At 34.1% G+C, this 13,012-nt stretch overlaps 1 protein-coding gene across 1 annotated transcript in view; it reads left to right on the top strand.

The window, feature by feature from the left end:
* Positions 1-13,012, top strand: part of LOC145683923 (uncharacterized) — a 443,098-nt gene that overhangs the window by 407,772 nt on the left and 22,314 nt on the right. The window contains exons 19-21 of the mRNA XM_081755604.1: positions 934-978; positions 3,985-4,038; positions 7,656-7,700. Of these exons, the coding sequence (XP_081611730.1) occupies positions 934-978; positions 3,985-4,038; positions 7,656-7,700 (144 nt within the window). The remainder of the gene's footprint in view (positions 1-933; positions 979-3,984; positions 4,039-7,655; positions 7,701-13,012) is intronic.

Here is a 13,012-nt window from a genome sequence, read left to right as displayed (position 1 = left end):
AAAATTCAAAAATCTTCTTTAGACACAAAACCATAGAACTAATACTATGGTTCATGTAAAAGACAAGAAAGTAGCGATTTTGTATTTTTAACCTACTTTACTATTTTATACTATTGTTTGGTTTATAGAAAAGGAAGATTTTGATCATTTTTGTGGTGCAAAATTCACGTAACCTCAAAGTTCGTTCTATAATTCTTAACTGCGTAAGATAATCATCATTCTTTAGAATTATGTATGGCAAAATATCGCTTGTACTGCTATAGAAAATAAAGTAACAAGACGTACAAAGTAAGTTTTGTGTGTGTAAGGAAGTGATATTATATGAATCATTGTTATTTGCTGCAGATTAAATTGATGGCAATTTTTTGAAAACTCTCACTTAAGTTGCCTGTTCTATATAATTTCAAAGTAACTCTTACCTACACTTTCAATTCGTTGTCTTTTCGTATAGAGTTACTTTTATTACAAGTCTTTAAGGCGAATGAGACTACAATTAATGGATGATATTAAAACAGAAAGATCATACGTGTAAACGAAGAGGTTAGCGGAGGACCGTGGAGCATGGAAGCTTCTCAGCTGCGGCAGGTGACATGCCTATAGAGGCATAATACTTATGATGATGATGATAATTGAATACTATTGGTAATACGTTCACTTCATTACCTTCAGTTAAAATATAAACTAAATTTTTTGATATATTTCAATATGATACAATATAGGGCTCCATTTTTTAAATGTTAGCAATTTTTGTTTTTGTACAAAATGTTACACATTTATATTTCGTGATTTCAAGGAGGATTTGCAAAGAGTCATAGTAAATGTACTATTTAAATCTTGCTTTTAACATTTGTTTTCTTTTCTACCCATAATTTGTTATACGTGTACTATCTTCTTTGTTTGAGAAAGCATTATGGAACTCTCGTGTATTTGTAGGAAAACCGTTAAATGGTCTACACGAACACTCTTCGAGTCAACATGGTAAGTACTAAGTTAAGTATCCTTGATCAAAATCTTTTTGCTTATATATACACTTTCCCTAAATATTATGAAGGAGACACACAAACTAATAAAATGGTACCACGTCCTTCCTTATTGGATAGCAAGTATGCTAGGTAAATGACACACTGAGTTTCTGTTTTCCGCATAATGATACAAGGTTTTAAAAATTAAAGAACTTTAAACTTTGATCTGAATTACACACTCTGCTATTAAAATTTAAACAAAATAGCTACTGCTAACACTCGTCATATATGGGAGGCAATATTACAACCAATTTTATTTCTTACTTCATCTATACACTTGATAGTCTATCAGATGACTATGTTTTATCAAATAAGTAAAGCAGTTACACATTTACATTTCATTTGAACGTCTAGACTATTGCAAGTAAACTTGTTCCCTATTTCTAACAATAATAATAGTAGTTGTGTTCCAGTCGTTTACGTGGCAATTGACTTAACAACATGTTTGTTGATAATAGATATGAATATTTCAACGCGGCCTCCAGTTGGAAGAAGTTGAAGTGTTGCAATTGGTACAGCTGACAAATACGTTCCAAGAAAGAACAACATCGCAAAGCATGTGTTCGGAATAGGCGGGGAGAAAGAGAAAATAGTTGCAATTCAATTTTGGTCTTATATGTAGGATTATGCTAAAAATAAAGTGATTGTTGGTTATTTTAAAAATGTCATACATTCCCGAGTAATTCAGGTGATCTACCAGTATGCTTAGTGTGGGAGACGTTCAGTCTATTTTATTAGGGTTTAATTTTCGGGCTTCTTTCAGCCTCTGCGTGCACACGTACACTTTGCCTACATGTGGCCCTGTTTGAGCTGCCCTAATCATATAAAAGAAGGGTATGATATCTTCCTGAGTTCTGAGAGGGTATATCGGTACTCAGCACTTTATTTGGACAGGCCTCTTTCGAAACTATTTTTTGAATTTACGTCCCACGGTTATGAAGGCTTGGCTAAAGGAGACAACGGTGATTAGAAACGAATGAAATGGTGGATTGAAGAAACTGGATGGGATGTATTCTGAAGGGTTCCCTCGACATTCAGAGAGACTCCAACAACCCGTAGCTGAATATGTAACAAAGGATACTTGGATCCTAATAAAGACCAAAATGTAAATTTATAGTTTGAAAGATTATATTAATTTAGAACTTAATTTTGCAAGAATTGGAAAAAATGTTAGGGTAAATTGATATTTCATATAGATTCTGAACATGGAAATGTTATTGATTTTCGTAAATAGTATTGGGACCTTTAAAGTGAAAATTGACGATACATGTGCTCCATTTTGCAAATTATGCCATAAAATCACACATTCGCTTTTTTGATTGGTGGATTTCTGCCACTTATCCCTGTTGCAATAGTACTAATGGTGTTTCTAGTAAAACCCAAGTAACACGTGGTTCCAACAGGCCTCTTCCGAAACTAACTTAATATAATTCAGGGAGTACTGCAAAGTATATATGATAAGAAAGTTTTGAATCCGAGGTAGCTTGTTTCAAAGATACCCGGTTCTGTGTCCGAGGAGAATCGATGATCCCGGATTCGAAGCACAGATTCGGATGCCCGTACTAGAAACGAAAATGTATCTGTTCAGAATCGAGACTCGAATACCCTTATCCGAAACCAAGAATTATGTACCTGAAGCCGAGGACTGGATATCGCGAAAGAGGTAAAAACTCAAAAGTAGGAATAGACATCAAAAAAGGCACATCTTTAATTGAAGGTACTTTTTTTAGAATAAAGTTGACATTTCAAGGTAAGCAGCACATAGTAAAATCTTGTTGGTGTCAATATTCGGAGGTAATAATATGTATTAACTATCAGTTTTAGTACCATGCTGTTACAATGTTGTGTTTTGTCATAACTCCTGAGAAGATGGATAAGTAATTAGACCGTTTATAGTATTTATGTTTTATCAATTTTTCTCCAGGAACTACTGTACAGATTTTGCTTCTACTAACATCTTTCGTCGATTTCCTGATTCCAAAAATGTCGATTGAAATAACTCAAGAACATATTCACAGAGAAATCAGAGATTGCAGTCATGAATTCTGATAATACTGTAAAACAGCATGACATATGTGGTTTGTGTAACTAAAAATGCATACATTTCAAACTTAAAAAGGAAAGAACGTTAATTTTAATATACAAGGCGCTATACTATAGTGTTAGTCAGTTCTGAAAAATGCATTGAAATAAATTATTAATAAAGTACGCCATCTCAGGATGGTAAACATAACTTCATATATTCGGTTTATGTCTATTCTTCAAAGCATTATAAACATTTCGAACAGAAGATATATTTGTCTGATAGAGAGATTCAAGAATTTAATACAATCGGCTTGTAATTTTTGATTTCCAAAGTATGTTGAGATTGTGAAAAACACATATGAACTCTTCGTACGATAGTATTTCATTAACCTAACAAGACAAAATTCATATGTACTGTAGGTCTGGATATCTTAATATTGTTGTTTGTGAATTGCAGTCGGACAATATAAAATGCGTAAATGTAATATATAAAATGCGTATATATTATTTTAAAGTTCTTTTGTTAATCTAATCGTAACGATTTAATCGCCAAATTTGTTTTATGTATTGTAGAATGAAATTTGTTCAATACCTGTTAATGATCGTAAAGAAAACATCTACATCTTATATATTATCAAATTTGAATGTATAACGCGGCGTAGATATGTTACTTACTATATTATACATATTCCTATACTCTTCCTTTAGTTTATTTCAGCACAGAAAAAAATTGTATTTCTAGTATTAATGTATTATAGATTATCCACCAAACTTTACATATCGTTTTAAATACAAACTTATTATTATAATTTTACTGTCAGTTCATTATAAGCTTCTTTTGCGAAATACTTTCATTTGATAAGGAAAAATCGTTAATAACAATGTATAACATTATAAAAAATGTGGGTATAAATAACATTGATTTTACATGTTCCAGTGAAAATAGGTAGTAACACATCCCAATTTGCTGGTCCAAGAGAAACATTTATAGGTAGGTATTCTTTAATATCAATATTTAGAGACGTAATAATGGTTTAGTTTAAGAGTACTGTTTGTTAATATTAGTAGCGAATTTGTATTAACGGCAATATATTTTTCAACTTAATAAAGGTATTTTAGTGAGTGACAATGCTAAAAATTGTATAAGTTATTTTATTTATGTTCGCGTTTGCAACTCTCACTGAAGACCAAATTAAGGCCATGCCGTACTCAGTATTGGAATATATATTTTGAGCAGCAAATTAAAGAAGTTTGTTTAATTATGCATTACACACACACACACACACACACACACACACACACACATATATATATATATATATATATATATATATATATATATATATATATATATATATATATATATATATATATATATGGATGTGTATGTATGCTTGCAAAAATTAACTTATCATTCTTGTGCGGGATGATCACTTTGAATATGTGTTGTGAGAGGATCAACAGAATGGAACGGTTCATAATTGATGAAGTATTATTAAGATAACAATGCAGAAGGAGAAAGAAAATATTCAAACTTTCTGTTAAAAAACGAAGTTATATTTAAAACGACAGACTACAACACAACAATCTTAATGTTTAATTATGTTTTCTTAGCTTCATTGAATATTCTTAGAGCATCTGTGCTCCATGAGGAAAGACATTTAACAAGAATTCGTGAGTGTGGGCAGTGATCTGACTTTTGACCACTTTGTATATAAATTACGAAGGGCCTCTGGAACCTGGCTGTAGCGTTGCAGAAAATTTGTGCTAGCGTCCTTGCTCTGTTATGCTCGTGCTGCATTTAGAGATTTGGGAAGCCCCCTTGCAGACACCTTACCCATTTTAAGGTGTTCGTGTACTATAAAGTGCAATTAAATCTGGCAATCCCTGTGGGCTTCTGTATTAATTTTTACTTTGTTTTTGTTACTTATGTTATACATAATCCCTCAGCCGATACATCAACTTTCTCCAGATAGTCTCCATTAAGAACTACACATTTGTGGCACCGATGTGGCAACTTTTCTACGTCCTCTACGAGCCGCTTTCTCTGAGTCTGGCGCACAAAAGTCCGGACAGTGTCTTGCAGTCGTGGAAGTGGGCGAAATGATGTCCACGCAGCGGTTATCTCAGTGCCCCGAATAGGTAATAATCGGCAGGAGCCAAGTCAGACGAATAAATTGGGCATTGCAGACACTGGATCCATAACACTTAATACAGTTATTGTTGGCTGACTCAAGTGGGGGCGAGCGTTGTCGAGTTAAAGGAACACATATTCCGCCCAGTTTCCTGGTCAATTCCTCTGAATTGATCAGCGCAAATTTCGAAAGTTGTCGCGTATGACTCGCTGTTGATGGTGGAACCGCAGTTCCAGTAAGTCAATAAGGATGATTTCATCCTTGTCGGAGAAGCCTGTGGACTTGCGTTTGCCTACAGAGGACTTGGGTTGTGTACGGAAAGTCTTTGCCCTTGGCCTGCCTTTATGCTTCCCGTGCATTGATTGGACTTTGGTCTCTGGCTCATTGTAGTGCGGCCAAGTCTCGTTGTTAGTCGCGAGTTCTGACATGGAGCCCTCTGGATTTTGGCTGTAGCGTTGCAGAAGATCTGTGCTAGCGCCCTTCGTTTGTTATGCTCGTGCTGCATTTAGGGATTGGGAAACCCCCTTGCAGATACCTTATCCATTTTAAAGTGTTCGTGTACTATGAGGTGCAATTTAATTCTGGCAATGCCCGTGACCGCCTACAGTTTCGTGAGCGTGATGCACCTATGTCCTGAATAAGCCTCTCTACTCTTGAAATGTTCACTGGTGTTATCACAGTCACTTTCCTTCCAGAACTGGTTCCATTCTCCGTTGATATAGTCCACTTTTGCAGCCGCCCACCCAGTTGCATACGGTTTTACATGACGGTGGGCACTGTGTACACATTGCCACCAATCGCCTGTGAATGTCATCAGTCTGTTCACCCTCTTTCTACAGAAACCCTCCAGCGCTGTCCTTGCTGATGACCTTCTATGTTGTCTACTCACGTACATGCAGCTGTTGGTAAAATGTGCTGTAATTTCCAGGGATTATAATGCTGTGTATTCTTCTTCTACCTGAATCCAGACTTAAGTACTACTTTCTTCCAGTTGTAATGGCGAGGTCAACAGTGTATCCTGAAAGAAGAAAAAAGTAAGATGTAAATCAAGTCAGAACGACCTTTCTACTTGTATTAACAAATCGTACATTCATGCAGATATATTAGGTCTACATAACTGTACGTGAAGAGCATATGCAGGTCAATACATTAAAAGAATAAATTTTTATCTACATTCAATATAATATGAATTATTGCTATTTATAGTGGTAACCAAGAAAGTTCTGTCGCTTTTGTGGAGGTCTGGTGTCAATTGTCACTCACAGCGTAAGTTGAATGACAATAGAAATAAGGCGAAGGCCAGTTATAGGTGTAGGTATATATTACATACTATCTTGTTGTAGCAGTTCAGGTACACCGTAAAGTTGAGTAAATACATTGTGAACATGTGAAAGTTCAACAGTAAAATATGCCCTGTTTTTTTTCAAATGAACACTTCTTAGACGCATTATAGACGATTTCCTACAGAATGTATGCTGTCTGAATTTGCGATTATAAAATGTGGTAAGAATCTCTTACTGAGGTAATAGGAAAAAATTGTAAAATATGCGTTTTATTACCATAATAAATAGGCTGATTTGAAATTAAAAGACCGAGATTTATGAATGATACTAAAAGCTGATAAGATGTTGCTGATATCAGAGAAGAACGCTACCTCAACGAATGTGGAAATAATGATGTCGAAAAATTCAAAAGATGTTCTTTAGATACAAAACAATTGGACTAATACTATTTTTCATGTAAGAGACAAAAAATGTAGCGATTTTGTATTTTCAACCAACTTTACTATCTCATAATACTGCTTGCTTTATACAAAATGACGATTTTGATCACTTTGTGGTACAAAATTCAAGTATCCTCAAAGTACGCTCTATAATTCTGAACTGCGTAAGAAAATCATCATTCTTCAGACATATATATATATATATATATATATATATATATATATATATATATATATATATATATATATATATATATATATATAGGCAAATTATCGCTTGTACTGCTATAGAAAATGAAGTAACAAAACGTACAATGTAGGTTTTGTGTATCTCAGGAACTTCTTACTTAAGTTGCCTGTTCTATGTTATTTCAACGTGAGTGGTATTCACACTTTCAATCCGTTGTCTTTTCGTATAGAATTACTTTTGCTACAAGTCCTTAATGAATATTATTGGTAATACGATCACTTCATTACGTCCAGTTAAAATATAAACTAAATTTTTTGATATATTTAAATAGGATACAATATAGGTCTCCATTTTTTAAATGTTTGCCATCTTTGTTTTTATACAAAATGATACATATTTTTATTTCGTGATTTCACGAAGGAATTGCAAAGATTCATAGTAAATGTACTATTCAAATCTTGCTTTTTAACATTTGTTTTCTTTTGTACCCATAATTTAGTTATATTAGTACTTTCTTCTTTGTTTGTAGAAAGCATTATGGAATTTTCGTCTCTTTGTAGGTAAACTGATATATGGTCCAGATGGGCAATCTTCGAGTCAAGTTGGTAAGTTAAATATTTTTGGTCAAAATCTGTATGCTTGTATATACACTTTTCCTAAATATTATGAAGGAGACACGTAAACAAATCAAATGGTACCATGCCCTTCCTTATCGGGTAGAAGGTATACTAGGTGAATGACGCACTCAGTGTTTGCTTTCCGCATAATGATACAAGGATTTGAGAATTAAGGAACTCTAAATTTTGATCTGAATTACACACTCTGTAATAAAATTTAAACAAAATAACTACTGCTAACACTCCGCATATATGGGGGGCAATATTGCAACCAATTTTATTTCTTACTTCATCTATACACCTGATAGTCTATCAGATGACTATGTTTTATCAAATAAATAAAAGAGTTGCATATTCACATTTCATTTGAACGTTCTGGCTATTGCAAGTAAACTTGTTCCCTATTTTTAACAAGCATATTAGTAGTTGTGTTCCAGTCGTTTACGACGTAATTCACTTAACAAAATCTTTGTTGATAATAGATGAGAATGTTTCAACGCGGCGTCCAGTTGGAAGAAGTTGAAGTGTTGCAATTGGTACAGCTGACAAATACGTTCCAATAAAGAACAATATCGCAAAGCGTGTGTTCGGAATGCGTGGGGAGAAAGAGAAAATAGTTGCAATTCTAGTTTGGTCTTATATTATGATTATAGTAAAAAGAAAGCTGTTATTTGTTATTTTGAAAGTTTCATACATTCCTGAGTAACTGAGGTGATTCAGCAGTATGCTTAATGTGGGTAACATTCAGTCCATTTTACTAAGGTTTAATTTTCGGACTTGTTTCGACCTCTGCGTGTACACGTATACTTTGCATAAAAGTGGCCCTATTTGGGTTGCCCTAATCATATAAAAGAAGGGTATGATATCTTCATGAGTTCTAAGGGCTTATATCGGTACTCAGCACGTTATTTGGACAGGCCTCTTTCGAAACTAACTTAATATGATTCAGGGGGTGTTGCAGAGTAAATATGGCCAGAAAATTCGTGATCTGGGTTATCCACTTCAAAATAGACTCTATATCCGGTGGAAATCGAGTACGTGGATCCAAAACTTAAATTCGGCCATCCGATACTAGATCCGAGAATGGGGTTACATCGATTTGAAATCATGAATCAGATACCCTGTTCCGAAAGACAGAGTCAGCTCCCCGAATCCGAGGCCTTGATATTGCCAAAGGTTTACAAAGTCGAAAGAAACAATATGAATTATAAAATTCGTCTCTTTAACTGACAGTACTTTCCTTACAATAAAGAATATACTGCAAGGTAAATGATGGATAGTAAATTCTTTTTCGTAACGACATTAAGAGGTAATCATATGCTTTAAGTATGAGTTTTGGTACCACTATTCTATAATGAAGTCTTTGTCATAATAAGTGAGGAGAGGGATAAGTAATTAGGTCGTTTGTGGTATTTATATTCCAGAACTTATGTTCCAGAAACTGCTATACAGTTCTTGATTTTACTATAATCATTTTTCTGAGCTCAGGTGGCGTCCATCCACACGAATCCCATCTGATGTATTTCCAGTGCAATGATTAATTGTTAGCGAAAACGGAAAAGTGCTCGTCTTGGTAGTAGCAATATTTAACGCAACACAATAAGCCGATTAGTATTGATTTAGATCTCTTGCAAGTATTCACCTAGAAAGTTTAAACTGCTTGGGCATTGATTATGTTTACAGTCACGAAATTTTTCTTTGAAGCTGAAAGACCGTCAAATTTGAAGTCAGTATTAACGCAGGTATCTATTCTTCTTTAGATCGCTTTCACTCTAATTGTGAATAAATGCTAAATTAAATGACTTTCTCTGTTACAATTCTGTAAGTTACACTTTTTCAGTTTTGCCTTTAAAATTGTTCGTACTAATCACTTTTATCTAATTTAAAACTGTGTTACATAAGAATCAATCTTAAGGAGAAACATTGAACACACAGCAATCGGATCGTTTTTACTATTCCTATTTCACTCAATTAATAACCATTCTGGACAGTCCAAGCCCTTCGAAGTTTTAGTTCCAGTGTTTCAGAGAAGTCCTAGTACTGAGTCATGCTATCCGAGTTTTGCACAAACTTACTATAATTTTACTGGTGATTATTTTAAAATTAAAGTAATTTGTGTTCATATTGAATTTGGTCCACTGCAACAACGTGGGCATTTCCCGAAGAGAATTCTTCCTCACGTGTCTACAGGGAGAAACTTTGATGGACAACAAACTTTCACGAAGTAATGTTTTGTTTGTTCAGCTGGTATATTGCGACTTGTGTCTCCTTGGTATGTTATAACTATTTTCATAATAAAGTTAACCTCCAACGAAAGTTTATGTTGGTTAATTTGTAATGAAACAATGAATTTCTCCAGCTAGAGTCTTGAACATTTGAATAAATTTCAACGTCTTGAGGAATATCTGCTTTCGTCACTACACTACAAACATGTTTTCCTAGAAATTATGAAGTTCGTGAAGAAATATCATAAGACTCTGCAACCTCTGGAATATGTCAGAATTGAGCTATGCAGGAGGTAGTGCAGGAAGTGAGAAATTGTTAATATATTGGAAAGTGTTACAATGATTAGATAAAATAAAGATCACTAGGGTATCCTTGAAAATTCAGATGTTATTCTCAGCTGACGCAGACAACGAGGCTGTTCAACTTCAAGCTATGTCACTAGGTTTTTCTCTGAGTTTGAGATGGAATGCAGTCTATTTTATGCCATATGTGTCTGGACTTCCTTTTTAACGGACGATCCTGATATTAATTACAAATTTGCATCTGAAGTGCAAAAACCAAAATACTTATTAAACTTAGTTACTTCTGCTCATAGAATGTGACTGTGTGTAATAGTATTGGTACTTGTTACCATAAAAGTACACATTATGCATGTTACATGAAGCACTTTTTTCTTTAATTATTAATTTCGGTAGACTTCACCATTAGCGAAAAATGTAGGGAAAATTAACACCATTTGTCATTTTGTTGGTTTCATAATTGAATATGAGTAAAGTCAGTAGTCAAATATACATCAAAGAAACGGGAAAAAATCGATAGATAATATTGTACTTAAAAAATAAGATTAAAACATTCTTTGACTCTCTTGGTTTTCAAGTAATGGCTCTTTGGAAAGCTTTCCACACAGTTTCTATCTTCCTGTACGTTTACAATAAGATTAGATACAATCAAATAAGAACACAATATCTGAGATATAATGCTTTAGAAATTAATAACATTACCATAAACACTGCCATTTCATTCAGGGGTGAATACTTCCCCATTTCACATGTCTCTCTCGTATGATCGCAGCTTCAGGTTAAAATGAAGCAAAAATGCCATTTAATGATATGCCCTCCGCGGTTTTCTTCAGCCGCTAAAGAGAATCAGATGTTTTACTATTGTGCAACGTCGCATACTAACTTGTAGCCCTTAGGGTTGCTCTCCATACTATGTAATAAGGTGCTGAAGTTGGCCATGCTTGTCTGGATAGAATCGCCACTGTCCTCACTTCCGAATGACTTTCCGAGATATCCGAAATATCGTTTTTTCTCTGTTTGCTGGTGAGAGTAAAGTAGAGAGAGTTTCTTCGTGGAGTAGTAGTGGATGTAATATAGGGATTGAACATCTAATCCTCCATTCAGTTATTAACTCTAGAATTGTTAGATTACTTAGCACAACTATGTGTCCTCCATACTTTATCACTTTCCTTGTAGTTGTGAGTCAATGTTAAGTTCAACAAGAGAAAATTACGCGAAATGCTAGCTAAATTCTAACAGCGTTGTACAATTATAAATATTATCTTAAGTAATGAACATAATAAAGTGAAGTATAGAAAGTAGGACCTTGTATTCCACGACATGGTTGTCGAATATTAGAAATGGTGGAATTTCCTTTATCACTTTTCTAACGTTATTATAGAATTATTTAGTTAGCATTACAATAAACTTTATAATTAGGAAGGAGTATTTTATTTTATGAAAGTTCTAATCTGGAGTATTGTATTTACAAAACAGCTTTTCAGTTTGGGAGTGGCGTGCACTGGTGTTAACCTGCTCCTATTATAATTTTGGTTACCGCGCTACAATAATAAGTATCTTGTGAACTTGGTCACCAGTGAGAGGAGTGACATTCCCCGAGGCGCAATGACTACTTCGACCAATGTACACTCCGCATCAAAAAAATTGCGACAGCTAAGGCCATGCAGATAGGCCACCCAATAGACACCTTCTTATGCCATAATCGTGTCAGGTAAAGAAATACAAAAGTTAATCTCTCTCCTATACAAAAATTAGCTAACAACATGAGCGCTATTCTTATTTCAAACTACACATGTATTAGTTTCGACAAAATGAAATAACAAAACCAAGACGAAAAAAGATTCATAGGTTGATGTAGGGAGAAACTGAAACGCACACAATGAAAAATTGAAACCAATGGATGCCTACTACACAGAGATTCATAAATGAGGCAGAGATAGAGAGAGAAAGAGAGAGAGAGAAGAGGAGAGAAGAAGAAAAAGAAAAGGGAGAACTTATAACAACGTAGTAAGAACGTAGTAAGAAAAGAACCTAACATTATAAAATTCCGTTTTCAGAAATCCAACAGTAATATAGAAATAACGTTTTTTTGCATAGTTTTCAGAATTATTCGAATATATAAACCATGATTTAAACATTCGTTATGTCACTTTCTTAATAAATAGCATACTCAATTTCAAGTAGAACTGTAAATCTCCGAGACACATCTGGGATAATGTCAAAAGTATAACACACATGTTTTTTTCCCTTGTGGTTCGATTGCAAATTCGTTAGTGTTCATTGGACGTACTGTTCTAAATACATGCTAATAAACCCAGTAGATAGCGCTGGTCATACCCTCCATTTCAGGCTACTCATGCAAACTGAACAAAACAAAAAAAAAAATGAAACAAAAAAAATAAAAGAGAAAGAAAGGAAGATAAAACTCGAGAGTTCTATTTTACTGTTAAATTTCTATCACAAATACCCTATAATAAGAGTCCAATCTGTATCGAAACGAAAAGTTACAAACGTTGGAAAGGAAAAGTTTATATTCCTCGTAGTTGTAGCATGTTTCAAATTTCGACGTGAGAAAAACACATTGAATTACAGGATGATAACAAATTTTGTGTCGAATTAGTATTAAAAAACTTTCGTTTTCAAATAACCAGAGTTACCATTTTCTTGTCTTTTTCGAATATTTATCTGTTCCGAACATCCAACACTGATTTCATCTCTACCGAATATAACGTAATTTACACAGATAGAATGAACACGCTAAGAGCTAAAACGTGT

The sequence above is a fragment of the Thermobia domestica genome, chromosome 4 (genome assembly GCF_964235325.1).
Source record: "Thermobia domestica chromosome 4, izTheDome1.hap1.1, whole genome shotgun sequence".
In the NCBI taxonomy this organism is placed as follows: domain Eukaryota; kingdom Metazoa; phylum Arthropoda; class Insecta; order Zygentoma; family Lepismatidae; genus Thermobia; species Thermobia domestica.
Note: the sequence above shows the minus strand (reverse complement) of the source record. Positions and strands in the feature narration are given on the sequence as shown.